This window comes from Budorcas taxicolor, chromosome 22, assembly GCF_023091745.1.
Source record: "Budorcas taxicolor isolate Tak-1 chromosome 22, Takin1.1, whole genome shotgun sequence".
Lineage (NCBI taxonomy): Eukaryota > Metazoa > Chordata > Mammalia > Artiodactyla > Bovidae > Budorcas > Budorcas taxicolor.
In genome coordinates, this window is record NC_068931.1 from 2684991 (window position 1) to 2709088 (window position 24098).

The 24098-nt window shown below is 54.5% G+C and overlaps 1 protein-coding gene across 4 annotated transcripts in view; it reads left to right on the forward strand.

Annotated features, from left to right (window-relative positions):
* MBP (myelin basic protein) overlaps positions 1 to 24098 on the forward strand; it is an 82757-nt gene that overhangs the window by 52247 nt on the left and 6412 nt on the right. Inside the window, exons 4-7 of one of the 4 annotated variants that reach the window (XM_052660308.1) lie at positions 3432 to 3509; positions 19330 to 19437; positions 20409 to 20444; positions 20871 to 20903. In XM_052660308.1, coding sequence (XP_052516268.1) covers positions 3432 to 3509; positions 19330 to 19437; positions 20409 to 20444; positions 20871 to 20903 — 255 coding nt within the window. The remainder of the gene's footprint in view (positions 1 to 3431; positions 3510 to 19329; positions 19438 to 20408; positions 20445 to 20870; positions 20904 to 24098) is intronic. The other 3 variants (XM_052660309.1, XM_052660310.1, XM_052660311.1) reach the window with 3 other exon arrangements.

Genomic DNA, 24098 nt, shown 5'->3' on the forward strand with positions numbered 1-24098 from the left:
AACTGCTAACGCTTCATTGTTAACAGGGTACCCTAAATGCTGGAGATGTGTTCTGTAACCCCCGGAGAGGGGCTTTGGAGGGTGACGTGAAGGACACGGCAGGAAGGGTCTGGGTAAGGTGCCCTATTCCGTGTGAGTCTGGCCCCGGGCTTGGGGCCAGCAGAGCTGCACTCATTCACCTCTGCTGGGAGTGAGTCCGCTCACAACACAGAAACCGTGAATCTCAGTGTCACCCACCGAGCCACGCAGCACGTGGGTTTGCCAAGAGATTTGGCCAAAGACCTTTCTAGAGAAAAATCTCTTTATGCTGGGTGTACTTCTTTCCACACCCAAAGAAACACTTGCTGAGATTTAATACAGGAATTCCTTCTGAAGTATTAATGTCATTCTTCTGATCGATTATGGATCAGTTATTGATTGGCTCCCAGTACTTCGCTGTGTCCTCCTGTGGCCTCCACACCCTCAGCACTCCGGGCGAGAGGTCGGTCAGAATGTGACGTCCCTGTGTGGGCGGCCATGTGCTGGTACTCCAAGCGAAACGTTTGTAAATTGTGTTGATGTATTTAATGCTGATTACCTTCTGCTGTCTGTATTCTGATTTGATTTTGTGATGACCTTTTACCTTTTATATATCTCTCCCTTTTTATGCATTTATTAAACATTTTAACAGACTAATTCATTGCACGTGAGTTTTTTAAGTTGCCTTTTTTTTATGTCCCTCCCTTACTAAGCACATGTGTGACTGGCTTCCTGACAGCAGCTGAACAACAGGTGAGTCTGGGGCCTGCGCACCCCCTCTGCACTCAGCTTTCAAGCATCAGCTTTCTGTTCTCTGATCCTTCTGTGAAGACGGTTCTCACTCTGCCTGACGTTGTTAAGTGTTTCTCGAAAACGCCGTCCTGCACACGTGGCGGGTGGGGGGAGTGTCTTTACCGTCCTATGTGTCTGGGACACGGAACCCTCAACAGCATTTATTGAGTGACTGAGCACAGAAAGACAGCCCCCAGCTGGACTCCCGGGAGGGTGCAGACCAGGCGGTCATATCAACACTGGAGAATCTGAGGTCAGAGTGTGAGGCAGACAGTGACTATGCCAGGTGGAGTGCAAGCTGGGAGTCTTGGTAAGCCGGAAATAAACACGTGTGCTGTGCTAGGGCACTTCAGTCGTGTCCGACTCGTTTTGCGAGCCTGTGGCTCCTCTGTCTGTGGAATTCTCCAGGCACGAATACTGGAGTGGGTTGCCATTTCCTCCTCCAGGGTATCTTCCTGACCCAGGGATCAAACCTGAGTCTCCTGCGTTGCAGGCAGATTCTTTCCAGAATGAGCCACAGGGAACCCTAGAAATAAGCATAAAGGCATGGAATTAATTTTGGTTTGTCTTCCATTCATCTGTACCCATACCCTGCCACCAGAACCTCTGCTTAACTCATCTCCTTCTAAACTCACTTCCACTTTCTGGTGTCGATTTCCATCATCACTGACTCCTTTTGGCAACAGGAATGGCCGATTCTTACTGGTTGACAGAGAGCTCCGCTTGATATCTGAGAGACTGTCTCATCATGAGGGAGAAAACACACCCTCAGTCTCTCGTGCGAATCACTGAGGTGCGGAGTCAGCATCCCAGAACTGGAGAAGCCTCTTGTCACTCTGGTTAACAGGTTATCTTCGAGTTTTTCCATCACGGACGTCACCACACTCTTAAGTGTCCAGAAATCATCCTGCTTCATTGGAAGCAGTAAAAGGTGGGGAGGAGCAACAGGTGACGCCTTCCTGCCTCTTCTCCCACCTGGGCTGGCACCCCCACTTCTTCTGCTGGAGATAACCTCCCCTTGACCCTGAGCATATCTGGACAGGAGGAGGACCCACCTCAGCTACATCGTCCCTCCTGCTGCTGCGGGAGGGGCCGATCACTGGGGGGTCGCCCAGGGGGCCGCCCCGTCTCAGAGCCTCAGGCCAGCATCCCAAGCTCTGTGACCAACACTCAGGAGGCCAGGGGTGGCAGTGGAGGCCACTTACCGCCAGCCCCCAGAGCTACCTGAAAGTGCTGCAGAGACAGCATCGTCATGGAGAGGGACGCGGTCTGAACTAGAGGACCAGAAAGTTTCCTTTGTCTGTGGACCAAGTGCCAGCGTGGACTGGCCCACAGGCCAGTTTTGGGGGGTTTTCACCCTCGGTGGGAGCAGCCATGCCTCTTAGAGGCAGAGAATCCTCAAGCTTGTCCACCGAGATGTGATGCTAAATAAATACTCGGTGTCTTAACTCGTTTAAGTACCCAGTGCCCAGTGCTTTTTGCTAGCACAGAGCATGCCTCTCACATGCGCAGAAGACTGAGCATGAGGAACCCAGCCAAGCACAGGCTCACCGCGGACTTGCCTCTGGGAATTCTCTTCTGTTCACTTTGCAATAATAATTCTAGAACACCGTGATGCTTTCCCATGTCACAACTACTGCTTAGTTCCATGCAGAACCAGCTATTCACGCCATTTTTAAAAATCCATTTCATCTGTCGTCAGTATAAGACCTCTTGACATCTGTTACACTGCCTTCATCTCTTGACGTCTGTCAGGCGTCCGCTGTCTCTCTTTCTCTCTCTCTCTCGCCATTTTGCCATCGCCATCAGAGGCCCTTCCTGCAGGCCCCTGTCCTTAGTCCTGTAATAATATTCTCTAGCGCACCCCTCAAAGTTGCTCGATTCCGCAACCATCTCACAGGGAACAGAACAGGAAAAATGCAGATACCATTGAGGAAGATGTATAGCAAAGTTTACGTTCGTTTATAACTCACGAAGGACTGTTAAGTCCTTTTAATATTAGGCTCCCAGATGTCACCAACAGCAGAGAAGAATACGCAAGTGGTCTGCCGGAGGGACACTCTGTTGCCCTTACAATGACCTCTGTTTACTCCGGAGCAAACCGAGAGGGTCCAGCGTGGCAGGGGTCGCAGTGATCCCCACAGAGCAGGGAAGACGTGTCAGTCCCGTGCAGAAGCTAACACACTCCCTCTGAAAGGAAAAGAATGATAAAATGCCTCAGCGTGTCAAATCCATTCCTCTGCGGACTTGGAAAGGCCCTTTCAGCTCTTCACGTGGAGCTGTCTTGGACCCACGTGCCTGGTGCCGGCGGGGTGTTTAAGAGAAGGTGGCCACAAAGCTAGCTACAGCCCCGGAGTAGGCGCTAGGGCAGAACGCGCCCCTGAGCCTCCCTCTTGTCCTGTCTCTCTGTGGTCCTCTCGGGGGCTGCCTCCGCTGTCTTCTCGCTCCGTGTGTCCCCTGACACCCAGCCCCCGGCTGGTCCACCGCCCACCCTCTCGCCAGGCCACGTCTTCCCATCCTCACCCTCGCCAGCCCTCCTCCCCACCCGGGCTCCGCCGGAGGACGCGGGGCCCGGCCCGGGTGCCCACGCGGACTCAGGTGCCACTCTGTCCCTCTGGCAGGTCCCGTGGCTCAAGCAGAGCAAGAGCCCCCTGGGCCCCCATGCCCGCAGCCCACCCGGGCTGTGCAACATGTACCAGGTAAGACAGCTCCTCCTCGCGGCCCCGGCCACACGGCGTCAGGGCCGTCTCGCTCCCGCCCCAGGAGCCTCGGAGAGGCAGCTTGTCTCCCCCGCAGGGCGGCTCCTGGGGAGGCGCGGCAAAGGAAAACTCAGAGACCAAGAGGAGGGGCCTCGCGAGGGAAGCGGGGCCTCGATTCTGGGTGGGGGCGCCCTGCAGGGCCGCGGGCGGGGTGAGGGCAGGGAGATGCCCGCGGCAGGCCTGGCCCACCCAAAAGCGGCCTGTGAGATGGCCCATCTGCTTTAAGAACCAGCGCCTAACAGACTGTGTATGCCCACCAAATGCCAGGTGGATGAGCCCTGCCAGGCACAAGCCCAGTGAGCATCCTTGGGCAGAGGAGGAGCCTGTGGTCGGTCCTCCAGAGTCTCAGCTGACCCTCAGAGCGCAGGACGGGGGGCACAGGGACCTTGGGGTGAGCCCGGGGAGGTGCAGGGTGCCGTCCGGCTGAGACGCCGCTCTCCGGCCCGTGGGTCCCAGTGGGCACCATGTCCCAGCGCCGGGCTCTCCACCCTGGGACGATACGTGAGGAGGACGCCTGGTGCTGGAACAGGGCGTGGGAGGGCCCCAGTGGGGGCTCAGGGACCCTCACTGTGGATCTCTCTCCACAAACGCACGGGCCAGGGGAAGGAGCGGGAAGGAGGCGGGTCGGAGGGGCGCCCACATCTGCTGAGACCCCAGAGCCAGGAAGACAGGTTGTCACCCTGTGTGATGGTGGGGCACAGACCCCAGACCCGGCGAGCCCCAGAGGAGGAGCAGGCATGCCTGACAGACGGCTCCGGAAAGCCGGTCCAGGAAGGTGGGCAGGGTAGCCGCGGAGGCCAGGGACAGGAGGCTCAGAGGCACTGGGCCCCTGGGCAGACACTGGGCTGCAGGCTAAGTGGGAGGCACTGTCGTCAAGCCCCCAGGGGTGAATGGACCCTCCACTCCAGGCTGCAGGGGGTCGGAGGAGTGCCACCCCCAGAGAGAGGGGAACTGTGTTTCAGGCATGGTCGCCGTGCTTACTGCGCAGACAGCCCCCTCAGTGGCTCCTCAAAGCCAGGAGGAGCTCCTTCCCCACCCCCAGGAAGGCGGTGTGGGCCCGACCCCCTAGAGGCACATGTTCTCTGCAGCCCTCGGACCTCGGCTGGTTCAGACTTGGCCAGGAGGAAGCCGGGGCTGGCCCTAAATGCATTCCTGGGGTGAGGGTGTGGGGGCTGAGGTACACAGTCACCCTGCGGCAGGGATGTGGGGGTCAGACAAGCACCCCCTTGCGCCCTGAGCCCTGAAGCCATCTGGAGCCCTGCGCTTGCCTCCACGGGTCACGTCACCATCAGCAAGCAGACACACTCCAGCAACAGGCAGAGACTTTGCCAGAAGCCCCAGACCCAGCACAGAGCGTGGGGGCAAGAGGCCAGGGCTTCGGTGCTCGGGGATAAAGAGCAACCTTCAACAGGGTGTTTGGTTTTTCTCTTTTGTTGGAACAAAGGCATCAGGCCCGCCCTCCACATCTTCATGCCAGATGCACTCTGCCCATGTGTACAAGCGGGACGGACGTGCATGCTCTCACACCTGCAGGGGCGCCGTCCCCAGCCTCTGCGGGATGGAAATGCATGCTCTCACACCTGCGGGGGCGCCGTCCCCAGTCTCTGCGGGACAGACATGCATGCTCTCACACCTGCGGGGGCGCCGTCCCCAGCCTCTGCGGGACGGACATGCATGCTCTCACACCTGCGGGGGCGCCGTCCCCAGCCTCTGCGGGATGGACATGCATGCTCTCACACCTGCGGGGGCGCCGTCCCCAGCCTCTGCGGGACGGACATGCATGCTCTCACATCAGCAGGGGCGCCATCCCTGGGCTCTGCAGACACAGCCCTGGGGCCGGTCGTCAGGGCCTCCAGTGACAGGCCTCTGCCTTTGCCATCTCTTCACTACGTCTCCCCCTGGCACGTCAAATTCTTTATTATTTCAGGAAAGAGATTAGATCAAATTTTTTAAAATCCAAAGGTTTATTGACTTTTCTTTATTCCCTTAAAAAACATTAATATAGCAACTACTTTCTGGACTAAAAAAAAAGAGGTTATGTTTATTGGTGAGGAAACAGCACCAGCCATGGGAAGGGGCTGAAGCGCCCGGTGGCACTAAATGGTTTTCAGATACAAGAAAGGGCCGTGAAAGAAGCGTGGAGGAGACAGAGCCGCCCGCTGGGGCCACGCTGGGAACCGTGGTGCCAGGCCCAGCAGCTCAGCACCGAAACCTCCCCCATCCTCCCCCCGAGGCTCAGAAACTCAGCTGGTGAGCAATGCCAGGCTGACATCCTACACCCAGACCTTCCAGAACATTCTACCTTCTGTCTCTCTGCACAAACTCCGCAGGAAGGGTGAGAAAGCCCCACTGGCTGTTTGTCAAGAAACAAGCAGGCTCAGCGCCTTGGAGGCCCTTCCAGAATGGGGCTCCCACGAGGAGCCCTTCGATTCCAGGAGACGCATCACTTCTTAGTTCCACCCCAGCCTGACTCGAGGGTGGACCTGAAGGTGGCGGGGAGCCCACGTCCACGCAGGAGATGACGTTGGAGGACCCAAGATGAGTCTGGAAAGCACAGGCGCCAGGGGAGAAACGAGGAGCAGAGGCATGTACAGCGGGGAAGACGGCTCCGTGGGGGATACAGGGCCTCCTCCTCCCAGCTCCCCATCAAGTCTCCCGACCCTGCGCGGCCGGGCCTCCAAAGGCCACATGGACTAAGGAGGCGGAAAGGTGGCCCGGAGAGGGCAGCAGGGAGCCGCGCCTGGCTGGGCCCTGTCCCGCCTGCACCTGCACCTCTGGGCCTGGAGACGCAGGCAGAGCCGGGGCGCCCTGCTCCCACGCCCGGCAGTTGCTCTTACCGGCTTCCTTAAGCCCCTGCCTGCCACTCGCAGCCCCTGGGGGCCCAGTCCTTAAGAGCCTGCAGAGGTCACTGTGGGGCCACCCGCCTGAGGGGTGGAGGGGCACCCAGAGGTCTGTCCAGAGCCGACCTCCCCACTCTGAACCTGCACCAACCGTCCCAGGGGCTGGGGCTCACCGAGTCGGGCTCCTGGCACCTGGAGAAGCGCGGAGCATGCATGGAAGCACGTGCTGAGGGTCTGCTCTTCCACCTGCAGTGTCTGCTCTGAGCCTCCCTCCCCAGCCACTGGCAGCGACGTCAGAAACAACCATCTGTCCTGCCGACGCCCCGGGACCCCGGGCTGATGGAGGGAAATGGAGGCACCACCCTGGTGCTGGTAAACTGGGCATCACGGGTGCAGCAGACACCCCCCTCCCCGGGGTCCCACACCCCAGCTCTGGCTGCAGCCCCTGCGCTCCTGCCCTCGGGCCTCAGCATCTCAGCTGGAGAGTCAGAGTCGGGGACTGCAAGCATCTCTGTGGGGACGGACCCATGGCCATTTCCTCCTGTCTCAGGCCCTTTTGCAGCCATGTGACAAGCATAGCCCCCTCCAGCCCCGAGGCAGGGGCTCAGGGACGACTCTGCGTGCCTGAGGCATATAAGACCTTGTTCTGCTCAGTGGACAGACCTCTGTCAGCTCCCAGCCCCAGGCATTGTGCTCACACGGAAAGCCTTCCAGACACTTCCTTCGTACTCCGTCTCCAGGTTTTCTGAATCAATTTCTTCCTCATTTCCAAGGAAATGGCTCGGACAAGAGTTGGGTGGTCTTAACAGGCCCTGACGGTCTGGCCATGGGGACCAGAGCACATTAGTCTCCCTGGGGGCCGCACTGACGTGGGGCAGGCCGTCTGGGTCTCCGGGGGTGGCCCTCTCAAGGGGTCAGGCCGGGGTCATGCCTGGGGTCTATTCCGCGCTCCGCACCCTGAGGGGCTGCCTCACAGCGCAGCCACCCAGGGGCCCGTGGTCTTCAGTTGCAGGAAAGCCCGTTGCAACTTGGCTTTTCCTCCCAAAATAAGCCTTCCAGACTCTGCATCCCTCACACCGCCTGCTGCCATTCTGCATAAGGAGACGACTGAATTCTAAGCCAAGGAAAGGTGCCCTGGGAGACTTTGGTTTACGCAGCTACCAAGGCGTTAGCAGGATGTTTATGCTGGGAAGTCATGTGCATACTATAGACACACTGAGTTCTTCCAAAATGGGAGCAAAGAAATAAGTCGGAACAGTTAACGCCAACTTCCAGCCCTGCCTCCTGCGGACAGGAGACAGGGAAGCTTGCACACCCACGTTCAGGAGCATCGCTGTCAGCACCAGCCCGCCGCCCTGTTTGAGAAGCAGCACTGAGCCGCTCCTCTGGAGACCTTGAGCCCGGGCGTCTGGCGGTGAGCTCCCCAGCGCTGCCCGAGACAGGAATGAGGTCTGGCTCTCGGGACAGTGAGGGTGGCCCAGTCATGGCAGAGGGACCCTCCTGGAGGCTCCATATCAGGTGATGCGAGACGGGTAGAAAACACAACCGTGGGCGGCGTCCTCATGGACCTGACGGCAGCTCCCAGCTCCAGCCGGGATCCCCTACACGGCTGCCTCCTCCCCCTGCTGGTCCACTCCCCGGGGTGAGAGCTGAGGCCAGCCTTGAAGGCCTCCACCTGAGGCTAAGCCCCCATCAGAAGCCAGGCAGCCACTGCGTGTTCACAGAACCAGCGGACATGTCGGCTGTACATGTGACACCGACTTCCCTCCAGGGTGGCCTCACACCCACAGCCTGGAGATTTCGTTCCGTCCTTGCCCGGAGGCCTCTAATCCAGTCCTTGCATGGACATCGATGGAGGCAAAGACTTGGTCCAGAAGAGGCTGGGGGCTTTGATTCCCTCGTTTCAGGTGAAACATCGCAGAGGGAAATAGGCTGATGTGCCCTCCTTCCCCCTACTCCCCACTGCCTTTAGCTTCACAACTTGCTGAAAGTAGAAACTCTCCAGCTTGGAAGCCAGGCCCGCCTATCTCGGCCCAAGCGACAGTCCCTCTGGGCAGAGTATGAGACAGCTCCCCACAAACACAGACCACCCTCCGGCCAAGGAGAAACGTGTCGTGAGAACAGGCAGTAGGCCACCTAAAATCTCCACCTAAACGAGAGCCCTGCCTGTGCTGCTCCTGTAACTGAGAAAAGCCCACTGCTGACACAGCATGGCTCTCTCTAAAAGAGAGAGAGGCCACTGCTTTAAGTAAACTCCGCCGAGCCGAGGATTCAGGAGCAAACACATTCTTTAACTTGCTGAGGGTGAAAACGCAAGGGCAGACTGCAAGGATCCTTCAGACCAACAAGAATTCTCTCCCCAGATTGCACAATCGAAATGCAGCAACCTTGCCAGAAAGCATCTAACGCCCTCCCCTGAGGCATACCAGGGGGCTGGTTGATCAGAAGTGGAGCAATCGCTTCCTCTGAAGAACTTACATAAACAAGATCGGCCTCGTTGTCCAGTGGTTTCTGGGAACAGCCGGAGCGTCGCGGGGTCAGGATGTTGAAGCAAAAAGCTGCCGTGGTCACTGGGGCCAGCTCTGAAAGGGGGCGCATTGCGGCCGACAGTTTCCAGCAGCTGTGTTATCTCTTCTGCAGGCCTGTGACCTTCAGCTCACATGCTCTAGGAGATCATATTTTACCGGCAGCTAACTCAGAGCCAGATGCCACAGGAGCACGAAACTGCCACGACCCTGCCTTGCAAAGACGGGCCGAGAGACGGGACTACCGCAGATTGGAGTCTTTCAGCACAAGGTGTTGACAATGCTGCTTTTTTGGAAAATCCTTGAGGAGGACTTCCTTTAGTCCTCGACTCTCTGTAGTCACCAAAATGAGATTTCTGGGGGAGTTTCGTAAACCATCCAAAGAAGTGTGAGGCAAGAGGAAAAGGGCAGGAAAAGAAAAGCCGTTCCATCATGACTACATTTCCTGGTTTTCAAATATAAAGACGACAGTGTGGAAGAAGCATTTTTGGTTTTCTTAACACTTTCCCAAGAAGCAGCTCTCTTACTGATCCCAAGTCTCACTGCATTGTTCTGCCTTACCGTCGGCAGTTCAGGAAGACACCCACACTGTTGGAGCGTGCGGTTCCAAGCAGGTGAAAGAGACAAGCCGCTGGATCTGGGCTTCCAAAAAGCCAAAGGGGTTTTTATTTTGGAAAAATCAAAATGCAAATTACAGTTTGAAAAAAGCAAAAGGCAAATTCCTTCACTCTCTAGACCACTGATGGAACCATCTACTGAAGGTGCGTATCCCTAATGCCGCTCTGTGGGTGCAAGCGGAATTCTACCACGTTCAGCCTGTAAACTGAAACACCAAGGGGTGTGTGTGTTGCACAGCTGCTTCGTTGGATGCTTTTCACCCCTTCACACAACCCCTTCGAGCAGCTATGTCCACATTTGTAAAATGAGGTGAAAACAACCGCACGTCCACCCCATAAAACACGGAGGAGCCGCTTTCCCAGCTCCTCCCCTGTATCAGCCCCGGGGACACAGAGGGCTGCACGCATTGCCTGACTCCCAGGATCGACTTGAGTAAGAAAGTGCCAGAAAGAAAACGGTCCTTCTTTCAGACTCGGGACGACCATCTGGACATGGCGGAGGCCGATCCACAGAGAGGACACGCTGGGCTGCGTCCTTCTGGCACGGCGCCTCGACCTGTCCCTGAGTGCAGGACGTGGGCCTCGGTCACCTCAAGGTCCCCATCACAGGGTTAGGGGCTTGTTGATGGGCCGGACCCAGAGCACCTCGGAGGTACCCATCACAACAGACCCGCAGATGGTGTGTGAGGCACCCTGGCATGAGGGTACCTACGCTGGTGACCTCCATGAAAATGCTCAATTTCAAGTTTTAAAAAGGGCAGCAGTTTCCAAACAGCAGCTCCACAAAGAGCTCACGTCCCTTCCTACAATGCAGAAAAGACGGAGCAGATGTTACCAACACTCGCCACCCAACACGCGCTGTGACTGAAGGACCGAGTTCCCCACCGCAGCGAATGACACAGAGGGCAAGCGCAGGAGCCAGAGTGCCTCTCGCTACCGCCTGAGCCCAGAGGGAGCCGGCGCTCTGTGAGGGCCAGAAACGCGCTCCCCTTGTAACACACCGCAGGTCAGAGCCTTGCTCTCCAAAGTACCAGGTAGAGCGCGGGTCCTCTAGAGGCTCGTCTCTCCTGTGTGACGTCTGCAAGCCGTGAGTCTGCATCTGAGCAGCCCTCAGATGCCTGTCTGCCTGGCATTTATCACTGCTCTCCTGGCCCCTCCTTGGCACCCACCTAGTGTCATCCATCCGGAGAAGAGGCCAGCAAACTGAAGCCTGGGCAGAGAGAGGGGAAGCAGCCCAGCTCTAGGGTCCAACTGTCCTCAGGACTGACTGGTTTGACTGCATCTAGAGTGCAGAGCTCAGCAGGGTGGATGCAGTGGGGAGACGTGTCCCAGACCGAGGATTCGCTCAAATTTCCGCCACTGGCATTCTAATGGTGGATCCTGGTTGTTCAGTCACTCAGTCATGTGCAGTTCTTTGTGGCTCCATGGACTGCAGCACGCCAGGCTTCCCTGTCCCTCATCGTCTCCTGGAATTTGTTCAAACTCATATATACTGAGTTGATGATGCCATCCAACCATCTCATCCGCTGTCACCCCCTTCTCCTGCCCTCAATCTTTCCCAGCATCAGGGTCTTTTCCAATGAGTCAGCTCTTTGCATCAGGTGGCCAAAATATTGGAGCTTCAGCTTCAGCATCAGTCCTTCCAATGAGTGTTCAGGGTTGATTTCTTTTCGAGTTGACTGGTTTGGTCTCCTTGATGTCCAAGGGACTCTCAAGAGTCTTCTTCAGCACCACAATTTGAAAGAATCAATACTTCAGGAAAGATTTTAAATTCTTCTTGCAGACAAGAACTAAATCAAGCTCTAGGGCTCTATTTTCCCCTGAGCACAAACCCCAGACACAGTGGGTGTTCATTTTTTCAAGCTGCAGCGTTTTCTTTTGAGGGAACAGTTCCATCCCTTCGTCTCTAATCAAATCCAAATGCAAATAACGATACAGACAAATGCCTCGACCCTATTTTCATAAAACAGCCGTCAGAGTCGAGGGAAAGAATCTTTACCCAATCTGACGACCATTGATCTTCACTGTGTCAGGCGAAAACTAATCTCCCCTGATTACTTGCAAGTTTGAGCAAATTGGAAAATAGTTAAAAATCCTTCATGGTGTCTGGAGATGGGACTGGCAAGCCAAGTGCACGAGCTCCCCCTGCTGGTGAAGTACACATTATCACAAGTTGGGGGGGAAATTAATCATAATTTTTCAAACAGGCTAATGAAAAAGGCAATTTATGTTAAAAATTAATGACCGGTTGTCCTTTATCCCACGGCTTTCCTTCCATCGTATTTAGATTTTTAGCATAACGTTATTTTATTTGCCACCAAGAAGTTCGTTATTGTTTTCATTGTTACGTCAAGAAAGAGTAACATGTCAGCGGCATGGAACCCTGCACGCGCTGTGATCGCGTGCCAAGGCCCTGTACCCTCACATCTTCCCGTGTACAGAAGGCCAGGTCTGCCCGTGGTTCATCAGCACATGGACAAAGCACAGCCCTGAGTGGCAGGATTTCTTCTACAAACTTCTCTACTTTATTTGAAATCCCTGTGTAATAAGCGCTATTTTTCTGAACAACTGAAGCTTTCGTTTTTAAAAAACTGGACTAATTTTCTAACTTCGCTTCCCAAATATTCAGCTCTGTGTACTTTAGAGAGAATGTGTTGACATCCTGCCCTCACGTGTAGACCAGTGTGGTGTGGGGTGGGGGTCCCCACCTCCGGCCCTTTTTCCTTTTCTGATCCCTCAGGGTCGGGGTGACTGCCGCTTGCCCCTCGCGACCTCCTCCGCCCTGGCCTGGCTCTTATTTTACAGCAGGACCGCCCTTCAAGTTCCTCCTTTGCCTTTCCGTCGCCTGCAAAGTGGGCGAGCTACTTGGATCAGGATCAGTTCAGTTCAGTTCATTCGCTCAGTGATGTCCAACTCTTTTCAAGCCCATGGACTGCAGCAGGCCAGGCCTCCCTGTCTATCATCAACTCCCGGAGTTTACTCAAACCCATGTCCATTGAGTCGGTGATGCCATCCAACCATCTCAGCCTCTGTCGTCCCCTTCTCCTCCCGCCTTCAATCTTTCCCAGCATCGGGGTCTTTTCCAAGGAGTCAGCTCTTTGCATCAGGAAGCAGGATAGATGCAGACAAAGAGATGCCAGTCCTGGCAAATAATTCAAAGTGTGAGCGGCTCTGGGTTTTCTGTGCTTTCTGAGCAGAGAGGGGAAGCGTTCACCCCGTCCTGAGTCAGGAGCCGAGTCCAGGGCTTTCCCAAGGGGGATACGTGTGCGTCACAAGCTCAGAGGCAGAGGCTGGGGTCCCCAGGGTGGGGGCAGAGGTGGGGTCAGGGGACTGGCTGAGGCTGCGGGGGCGTCAGCAGCCAGGCCGCACCCCCGCGTCCATGTGGGGCTGTGAGGCTGCAGGGCCCCCTGGGCGCCTGGACAGCCCCACCGTCTTCCCTCCTCCCCGGCCTCCCATCCCCCCACAGGACAGAGCAGACCCCCTTGTTTATGGCAAGGCATGAGGAAAGCAGTATCTGCTCCCCGCGAACTGTGAAATGTAACAAGACAAACCATGCTGTCTTTAAAGCACGTCTCCAGGACCGCCAGGGGCTCCGGCCCTGCCTGGGTGACTAGGGCTGGCGCTGCTCTGACCGCCAATGGCACAGACCGCCAGTGGCCTGGCCGGAGCCTCCCCGCCCAGCACCCCCGGGCTGGACGTAGCCCCTTCCTCCAGCACGGGCGGGCCTTCAGTGCAGCCGCGGGGTCTCAGCTGCCTGGCTCACAGAGAGTCGGGGCTGCACTTCAGGCCTAGGGAGAAGCAGGCTGGGCCACACCCCCAGAGCCGCCGGCACCGCAGGGGCCGAGCCTGGCCAGGGTGGGAACAACCACGTGTCTGTCAGGGGGCGATGAGTGAACAGAACGCGGTTTACAGGCCCCAGGGATGGCATTTGAGCAGGAAGGAAGTTCGGACGCAAGCCATGCCTGACAGAGAGGAGCCAGTCCCCAGAGAGCAAGCACTGGGTGATGCCCCTGGCCAGGGGTCCCTGGCGCCGCCAGCCACAGGGGGCCTAGGGTGGGGCTTTCCGGGAGGCCAGGACCGGTGAGGGGACCCGGCATCTGCGGGTGCCGGGTTGGTTTGGGAAGATGGGAAAGGTCTGGAGCTGGATGCTGTGATGGATGCACATCGTAAATGTACTTAATGACACCAAAATGTGCAGTTAAAAATGGCAAAATGGTAGGTTTCATGTTAGGTCAGTTCAGTTCAGTCACTCAGTCGTGTCCAACTCTGTGACCCCATGAACCGCAGCGTGTCAGGCCTCCCTGTCCATCACCAACTCCCGGAGTCCACCCAAACCCATGTCCATTGAGTCGGTGATGCCATCCAGCCATCTCATCCTCGGTCGTCCCCTTCTCCTCCTGCCCTCAATCTTTCCCGGCATCAGGGTCTTTTCAAATGAGTCAGCTCTTCGCATCAGGTGGCCAAAGTATTGGAGTTTCAGCTTCAACATCAGTCCTTCCGATGAACACCCAGGACTGATCTCCTTTAGGATGGACTGGTTGGATCTCCTTGCAGTCCAAGGGACTCTCAAGAGTCTTCTCCAACACCACAGTTCAAAAGCATCAATTCTTCGGTGCTCAGCTTTCTTTACAGTCCAACTCTCACATCCATACATGGCCACTGGAAAAACCATAGCCTTGACTAGATGGACCTTTGTTGACAAAGTTAATGTCTTTGCTTTTGAATATGTGTCTAGGTTGGTCATAACTTTCTTTCCAAGGAGCAAGCATCTTTTAATTTCATGGCTGCAATCACTATCTGCAGTGATTTTGGAGCCCCCCAAAATAAAGTCTGACACTGTTTTCACTGTTTCCCCGTCTATTTGCCATGAAGTGATGGGACTGGATGCCATGATCTTTGTTTTCTGAATGTTGAGCTTTAAGCCAACTTTTCCACTCTCCACTTTCACTTTCATCAAGAGGCTTTTTAGTTCCTCTTCACTTTCTGCCATAAGGGTGGTGTCATCTGCATATCTGAGGTTATTGATATTTCTCCCGGCAATCTTGATTCCAGCTTGTGCTTCCTCCAGCCCAGGGTTTCTCATGACGTACTCTGCATAGAAGTTAAATAAGCAGGGTGACAACATACAGCCTTGACGTACTCCTTTTCCTATTTGGAACCAGTGTGTTATTCCATGTCCAGTTCTAACTGTTGCTTCCTGACCTGCATACAGATTTCTCAGGAGGCAGGTCAGGTGGTCTGGTATTCCCATCTCTTTCAGAATTTTCCACAGTTTATTGTGATCCACACAGTCAAAGGCTTAGGCATAGTCAATAAAGCAGAAATAGATGTGTTTCTGGAACTCTTTTGCTTTTTCGATGATCCAGCAGATGTTGGCAATTTGATCTCTGGTTCATGTTAGGTATGTTTTACCAAAATTAAAAAAAAAAAAATGTAGGGTGACTCAGACACTGCGGGCCCCTCCCCACCTCTGCCTGAGGGCGTCACTGCCAGCAGCCAGGCGAGCTCTCAGTGCTTCTTCCTGTGCTTACCACAGAACCTTCTAGTGATGCATAAAGAGGGTCAGGACCAGCCCCAGGGTGTCAGCAAACAAGCCCCGGACACAGAAACCCTTCTGGAGAACTGGCTTGCTTCCCTCAGCTGCTACTCTGAGGGGTTTAGTTCAGTTCAGTTCATTTTAGTCACGACCCCATGGACTGCAGCGCGCCAGGCCTCCCTGTCCATCACGAACTCCTGGAATCTACCCAAACCCATGTCCATTGAGTCAGTGATGCCATCCAACCATCTCATCCTCTGTCGTCCCCTTCTCCTCCTGCCTTCAATCTTTCCCAGCATCAGGGTCTTTTCCAGTGAGTCAGTTCTTTGCATCAGGTGGCCAAAGTATTGGAGTTTCAGCTTTAGCATCAGGCTTTCCAATGAATATTCAGGACAGATTTCCTTTAGGATAGACTGGTTTGATGCCCTTACAGTCCAAGGGGCTCTCAAGAGTCTTCTCCAGTTCTTCAGTGCTCAGCTTTCTTTATAGTCCAACTCTCACATCCGTACATGACTAGTGGAGAAACCATAGGTTTGACTAGATGGACCTTTGTCGGCAAAGTAATGTCTTTGCTTTTGAATAAGGTGTCTAGCTTGGTCATAACTTTTCTTCCAAGGAGCAAGCATCTTTTAATTTCATGGCAGCAGTCACCATCTGCAGTGATCTTGGAGCCCAAGAAAATAAAGTCTGTCACTGTTTCCACTGTTTCCCCATCTATTTTCCATGAAGTGGCGGGACCACACACAGTGAGACTACTTGTGTACAGTGTGCAGGTCTGTGAATTCTCACACGCACATGGCTGCCACCACCATAGGGACGCATCGCCCCCAAACCTCCCTCCCAGTTCACACCACCACCTCCCTCCCCCAGCCCTGACCCCGGCCAAGCCCCACTCTCGTCACCCTCCCCGTAAGACTGTCATGTGTGTGTGAGATGACACAGTATGAAGGCTTTTTGGAACGTCTTCTCTCACCGAGCGCAGTGCCTTGGAGACGCCTCTGAGTTGTCAAGTGTATCAAAGTCGCTCCTTCTTACTGCCGCGTAGTATGGCTTCACATGGACACGCGATAGTCTGTTTATCACCTCACTCATTTGCGTCCTTTACAGAGTTAGTGATTATGAACTGAGCTGCTATAAACATTCATGGCCAAGTTTTGTGTGATTGTAAGTTTTAAGATTTAAATTACTTGCATCAAAAGAGCAGAGATGAATACATTAATTATAAAAATCACTTCCAAAAACATGTAATTTTTCTTTTCTCATTCAAAGCAGGAAGTAGGATTGCTGAGTCATATGGTAAGTGCATGGCTAACTTTATAAGAGACTCAAATTGTGTTACAGAGTGAGGATGCCATTTTGCATTCCCACCAGCAATGCATGTGAGGTCCAGTTGCCAACATCTTAGCCAGCACCTAGTATTGTCAGTATTCTTTACTTCAGCCATTCTAATAAGGGGGTAGTGGTGTCTCTGGGTGGCTTTGATTTACATCTCACTAATGGCTAATGATCTTGGGCATCTCTTCATGTGCTTGCTTGCCTGCTGCTCATCTTTTGCAATGAAGTATTTAATCACTCATTTTGTCCAATTTTTAAACCTGGTTGTTTGGGTTTTTTACCATTGATTTTTTAGAGTTCTTTGCATATTGTGGTTTCAAGTCTCACATCATATATGTGATTGCAAATATTTTCTCAGTCTGTAGCTTCTTTTCATTCTCTTAAAAGTGACCTTTGCAAAAGTTGTAAATATTGATCAGGTCCAATTTATCAGTTTTGTTTCTTTCATGGATCATGCTTTCAGTGTCAGATCTGTAAGCTTATTGACTACCCTCATGTCCTGGAGGTTTTCTTCTCCTATGTACTCGTTATAAAAATCACCAAAACAGACACTCTGTTTCTTTTAGCATTAGAAGCTGGTGTGTGTGGTTTGGGCGTGAAACATTGTTACTGTCCACATAACACTTCATTAACTACATCACAGCATAAACAAGTTTAACAATATCAGATCTGCATGATACTACTGAACATTTATTTAAAACCTTTTCATAAAGTTTTAGAAACTTTCTTAGTTTAATCACGGAATGGGCCAATCAAAGTACACAATGTTTCTGTGATGAAAATTCCAACACATCCTGCAGAAAAATGGTGTATAAACACCAAAGTAAGCATGCATTCATTAGCTCAATCATGCCCAACTCTCTGCAACAGCATGAACTAAAGCCCACCAGGCTCCTCTGTCCATGGAATTCTCCAGGCAAGAATACTGGAGTGGACTGCCATTTCTTACCCCGAAATAAGCGTTAGTAGTGCAAAATTCTGAGCTGTGTTCATCATTTTGGGCCATTAAGGTGCTATTCAACAAATAACTTCACTTGCCAGATACATTGGATATTTAGACACAAAGATATTTTTGTGTCTAAACACAAAAGATATTTTTCTTGAAGTGAGTAACTTAAGGAAGATGCCCTGGAGGAGGGCACAGCAACCCACTCCAGTATTCTTGCCTGGATAATCTCATGGACAGAGGGGCCTGGCGGGCTACAGTCCATGGGGTCACAAAGAGTCGGACAAGACTGAAGTGACTCAGCGCATATGTACAAGTAACTTAAACAGTTTCCTAGATCATCTGTTTTCTTTCTTAGTTCTTGGCTTCACATTTTCCTTCACTGGAGAAGAATGTGTAGGGCTGGCCAGCGGTGACGGAGTCTGATTGGCCCTGGGTGGCAGACAACACAACCCAGGGAGAAGCAGATTATGTGCCTTCTGGCGGCACCCACAGAGAGGATGCCTTAGCGCCAGGAGGGCGGGGTGTCTCAGCAGTTCCTGAAACGCTGCAGCTCGCCCCCGGGCCAACGGCTTCAACTCAAAAGTCCACTGCATCGGCCTCCACCCACGCCATCATGCCCACACGCTTGAGTGCTGAGTTGCTCAGTCATGTCCAGCTCTTTGCGACCCCATGGACTGACTGTATGTAGCCTGTCAGGCTCCTCTGTCCATGGGATTCTCCATGCAAGGATACTGGAGTGGGTTGCCATTTCCTTCTCCAGGGGAACTTCCCGACCCAGGGATCAAACGTGAGTCCCTTACATCTTCTGCACTGGCAGGCAGGTTCTTTACTACGAGCACCACCTGGAATAACACAAATCCCTGGGTTTCCTGCACAGGGAACCCGAACACCATGAAGTTCCCGGCCCCATGCGGGGAGGGAGACTCAGCACGTGACCCCCAGGCCTGGCTCCATCCTCCGAGGGAGGCTGTGACTGAGCTGCACAGGAAACAGGTCACTTGCTGAGCCTGCGCAAGGGAAGCCGAGAACTGCAGCCTGCAGGACGCATGGCCGGGGCATCAGGGAGGTGGGGTCTGGGCACAGTGGGGAGAGGCAGGGGAAGCAGGGAGCCTGGGCCCCCGCAGGACCCGCAGAAGGAAGGACTTAGAACCTGAGGGGCGAGCAGGGCGCAGAGTCACAGAAGGAGGACTGGAGGGCCCGTGGACAACTCGTTCAAAAGACAGAGAGGGACTGGACCACTCAAAGCCAAGACAAGTTCTCAGAAAGTGGAGAACGCCTGGACGTGCTGTGTGGTGTAAGCTCTTAGCTTGCTCCTCCCGCTCCCCAGGCTGCAGAGAAGGGGTCCAGTTTGTGAGCAGACACAGTGGGTGGCTGTGGGGAGAGGGGGGAGGACAGGAGGCGCGGGGCATCCTCTCTTTGCAAATGAATCTGGGCGGGAAAGGGTGGGAAAGGGAGGGGCCCTAGCAGGGCTGCCCCAGTCTCAGCTTTGCTGTCAACGTGGGGCTGAGACAAACGCAGGGACTATTTTAAAGAAAAACCTATAAGGGTTGTGAACAGACCCGAAGGGGGAAATAGAGCAGAGAGAGAGGCCAGGATGACTGCAGGGCTTCCGACCTGGTGGATGGGGTGGGAGGACGATCTGCAGAGTCAGACACTGACGGAGACGCGTGTGGGAACATGCCCCTGTAACTAGTGCCAGTGACCCCAATGCCAATCCAGACAGGAGTGCGAATCCCAGCAGCGACACTACGCCCATTAAACGCGCTGAACTCCCGAGAAGCATGCTCTAGGCTTGGTGACAACAGCATCTTGTGAGCAAGAAGCGTCCTTCTGAACCGCGCCCCGAGCTGGGGATGGAGGGGGCGTTCGCAAGGCTGCGGCTCACTGTCCCGGTGGCTTTCAGGAGGTCCCCGTGAAGATCTCCTCTGACCTTCCAGACGTCTCCCCCTGTCTCTCAGGATGGACACCACGCGGCCAGAACCACCCACTATGGCTCCCTGCCCCAGAAGGCGCAGCACGGCCGGCCCCAAGATGAAAACCCCGTAGTGCACTTCTTCAAGAACATCGTGAGTGTCGGCATGGGGCTGGGGAGTGGAGGGGTGCAGGGCGGGGGTGGGTGAGCGGACGGGTGAGGGGTGCCCAGTCATGCCCCTGCCCAGGAGAGCCTAAGTGTGTCCCCAGGTGACACAGCTCTAATCCAGGGGGGAGAGATTTGAGTATATCCCCGGGGGACTCTAAGCTCTGATCCACAAGGGGTCTGAGCACATCCCCAGGTGACAGCTCTAATCTATGGGAGGGGGGGTCTGAGAATATCCCCATGGGACACAGCTATAACCCTCGGGAGGGTGGTCAACTGGCTCACCAAATGGACCACACAGAAGGCAGGGGGTGGGCTGTGCAGAGGACAGTAGGTCTTGACAATGCTCTGCAATTACTGTGCAACTTTTCAAGAAACCTAGAACTGGCTCTAAAAAAAAATAAAGTCTTAAAAACAAAGCAAAAGCACAGGCTCTCTTTATAGACCTCCTTTTTCATGACGATGAGGGCTTTAGGGACCACACACCTGAGGGCTTTCCTTTCGAGGCTCCTAGTATCTGGGGCCCTTGACTGCTGACCCCAGAGAGGGTCTCTGTGACGCTCGCCCTCTGCATCAGCGTGTGACAGGGACTGTCCCTGGAGCACCAGCCACAAGGGCTCGCCTCGCTGAGTGCAGGGCCCTGGGCCTGTTCACATCCTCCCAAACACTTTCCGAGTGTTCTGGACGATCCGGGTGCCACTGGGTGCTTTCAGATCCGCAAATCCTATGCTTCTCCCTCACCTGGGACAGAACAGGGTCGCTAGGCAGAGACCGATGGGTGGCTTCTTACACCATTGGTGCCAGACCCTCCCAGCAAGCAGCTGCCTCTAGCTGGGAACTGGAAACGAGCCGGGTGAACACAGGGGTGACAGGTGGCCACAGGAGGCCCTCTCGAGGCGGTCAGGGCCGCGGTGAAGGAGGGACCACGCCCCAGCTCCTCGTTCTCCTGTGTCTTTGCAGGTGACACCTCGCACACCTCCCCCATCGCAAGGAAAGGTAAGCGCTCTGCAGGCACCGAGCCGCCATCGCTTCACCCGCCCGGAGCCCCTAAATGGGCCAGACGGCGGGCTGGACTCTGTGTTCCCTCATTTCCCCCCAAAATGTTTTGCCACGTGGAGCCCACGCAGAACTAGAATGGGCTGAGAAACGCTTGCCCCAGGCAGATAGCACTCCCGTCCCCGCCCTGCCTGGATCGGAAGTCCTCGGGGCGGCTCCGGGCGGCCGCGGCCACGCGCAGGGATGCGGCCACGTGCAGGGATGCGGCCACGCGCAGGGATGCGGCCACGTGCAGGGATGCGCTGTCTGAAAAAACCGGTTTCCTGCCTCAGCTCAGCGCTGTTCTGACCGTGTCTCCTGTTGTGTGAAGGAGCGCCGGGCCTGCACTGACCCCTGTGTCACTTTCTCTTTCTCTTCCTCACGCAGGGGCGAGGACTGTCCCTCAGCAGATTTAGCTGGGTAGGTGCCGCGCGCCCCGCCCTCCCCTCCGCTCCGCTCCGCTCCCCTCCCCCGTCCTCTGCCTCTCGGCATCCACGTTCCTTCCATCCTCCCGCTTGTGCCCCAGCTGCTTCCCCCCACAGCAGGCCCTTGCTTCTAGCTCCGCCAGCGCTCCTGTTCCCTCGCCCCGGGACCCACGCACCGAGGGGCTCCTAGGAGACTCTGCTGGACTCTCCCCAGGAAAGGAGGACCCCCGTCTTTGAGAAAGTTCCTGACTTCCTTCCAAAACGGTGGATGAGAAAGTCCAGTCCCTGCAGGCTGCCTGCGCACCTGTCCAAGTAGCTAACCCCACCCTGCCGGGTGTTGACATTCTGTTGAGAAACAATGATTCTGCTGACAAGACAAAAGGCTGCTGAGTTCAGTTGCTCAGTTTATAACAACCTAACTGATCCAAAAGATTTTGGTTTGGGTTGTGATTTAGTAAAAACTAAAGCTTAGATACCAAGCCATCCAGAAAAACCTTTTTAGGAATTTCTGAGAACAAAGTGTCCATGAAAATTTTAAAGGGCTCACTTGTTCAGCTTCTAGTAAAATTTGGTGTCTACACCAACTTCTAATGCTGATCTGTATTTTAACCAAATTACCTTCTAGTAAAGGCTTCCCTGGTGGCTCAGGTTGGATCCCTGGGTCTCAGGAAGATCCCCTGGGGGAAGGCATGGCAACCCCTTCCAGGATTCTTGCTTGGAGAACCCCATGGACAGAGGAGCCTGGTGGGCTCCCATCCATGGGGTCTCAGAGAGCTGGACATGACTAAGCAACCAAACAGCAGTATTTACCAGTAAATATTAGATACAGTCTTTACTTGATCAGACTTCCAGAATAAAAAGAGACCCACTAACCTCTAGGCTGGGAACTGTGTCTGTCTTGGAGACAGAAACACATTCTCCAGTGTCCTTGGAGACACAAGATGTCTCTCCCACAGAGCCTGCATCTCAGTGATGCACAGTTAGTAGGCAACACAGAAATGAATGCATGAATTTAGAGAGAAAGAAAGAAGAAAGAGAAGAGGGAAGAAGAAGGAAGGAAGGAAGGGGAAGGGGGGAGGAGGGAGGGGAAGGGGCAGGAGGGACTGCAGTACTGTAGAAGTAACGCACAATTCTGTAAAGCAATTACCCGTCAATAAAAAGTAAATACATTTTTAAAAAGAAGGAAGGAGGGAGGGAGGCGTCCACCCTCAGAGAAAAGGCAGAGGAAGCTTCCGGGAACCGCTCCAACACATGATGACTGCAGCGTGAACTGAGAGGTTGCTGGGACATTCATACAGATACACGTGAGCCTATTTCCGATCTGATGAATTTGCAAAGAGTGCCGATGACGTAGAGAACTGACGCGGGCCAGCAGCCACAGACAATTAATGAGAGACTTCTTGTGCCAGCAGGAGAAAAAGGTGACACTGAGGAATGAAATCCATTTCTGACCCAGAAATCTTACTTCAGTAACTACTCGACCTGCCTCTTAGCTTTCTAGGCGTGGTGGACCAGGGCAGAGCCGCTGATGACTGGGAGTGATGGGGGGAGGAGACCTTCTTTCTTCCCCGTCGTTTAAGGCCCCTCCAACCCGGCAGCTAATAGAATGGCTTTGCGTGCCTCTCCATGTCTCCATTTTTGTTCCCACTAACCCGTTAATTTTCTCTTTTTTCCAAAGCAAAATTCTGCTCTGTGTTCCGTGAGTCGGTCTGTTGGTTTCCGAGAACCGCATGACTGTCTTCGTTTGGAGATCCTGAAATTTTCACGAGTTTTCTAACTATGTTGTATGTTTTTCTGGCAAATTCTAGGTTGTCCAAAGATAAAAGTGACCAAAAATTTGAAAGGAGAAAAATTAAGCAGATTATCAATCTGAAAACCAATCCTTGAATTTTATTCTCAGAAGCACTTTATTCTGGAGAAAATCAACAGAGTTAGAGCATGACAGGCTCGCGTGGGACAGTGCGGCTTTTTCCCATGCTGGTCTATCCTTCGGCACAGCTCTCTTTAACTGTCCTTGGCCCTGAGACCCTGACCAAGGGGGTGTGTCCCTGGAAACTGTGGGTGCGAGGGCAGCAGTGGGCGCCCCTCGTGTGTAGTGCCCAAGATTCACGCACTCGACACCCCTTGAGACCAGATTTTCATGGGAAAGTGGTTGCCTCATTCTGAGTGGCCAGCATTTTTCCCAGCATCTGTTTCTGGCTGAAAGCAAAGGAACCCGCAGAAGTAGCACTGGGGCAGGGCGGGGGGATGGTGGGGGCCTAGACAGGTGGCCCTGGTCCAGCTTCAGTCCAAACACGAGAGAGCTGGCCTGCAAGATCCTTGAAGCTCCTGGAGCCCACCTCCAGCACCTCTGAACCAGATGGATGGACTCTACGCTTCCCGAGCTCCCTCCAGCCCCGCAACACCCTCCTGAAACCGAAAAGGACCACAGGCTGAGGCCAAGGGCTCTAGAGCTTGATCAGAGACGGTTTTACTTCATTTGTAGAATTCTCAGGAGAGGCCCAGGCAGAGATAGTCCCGCTTCTTGTTGGCAAATTGTGAAGTGAGGTCCCAGAGCCTGTCCGTTGCATGAGATCTGAGCGAGGGACGTGCACCCCAAGGCGCTAACGTCTGAGCCCCAGAGTCCCCCTTCCTTCTCACACTCACAGTGCAGGGTCCCTTTGAAACTAGAGCTTATATGAGTGCAAACTGGCCCCAGAGACACACGCCTTTACATTGCAGTAACTGTGTGTCGTTGCTACCTGCAGGAGGCCAGCTTTCTCCATCTTCCCCGAAGTGAGAGGGGTCCCCCCCAGAGAAGCTGGAGGCGGAGGTGGGGGCTGCCTGAGGAGCCCCCTCAGCAAGCTTGAGAGTTCAGAGCCACAGGCTCCAGTCTCAGAGCAGGTCGTCCATCATCTCATCTCCCTGTTACAGAAGAGGAAACTGAAGCTCAGAGAGCTTCCGACAGTTGCCCAAAGTCACACAGCTAGGGAGTGGGGTTGCTGAGACCCACCCCAGTTGCCGGCCCTGGGACGGTGCCCAGGTGCACAGCTGGGGAACATGGCTTCCAGCCCACCCCCCTCCCTCTGTGGTCACCAGCCCGCAGCCCAGAGCCCCTGGAAGAATCCTGGTCCATCCACACTCAGGGCACCCACGGCGCAGCCAGGGGAGCTGGTTCTGGCCTGCAAGAGGCCTCTCCAAGCTGGAGAGT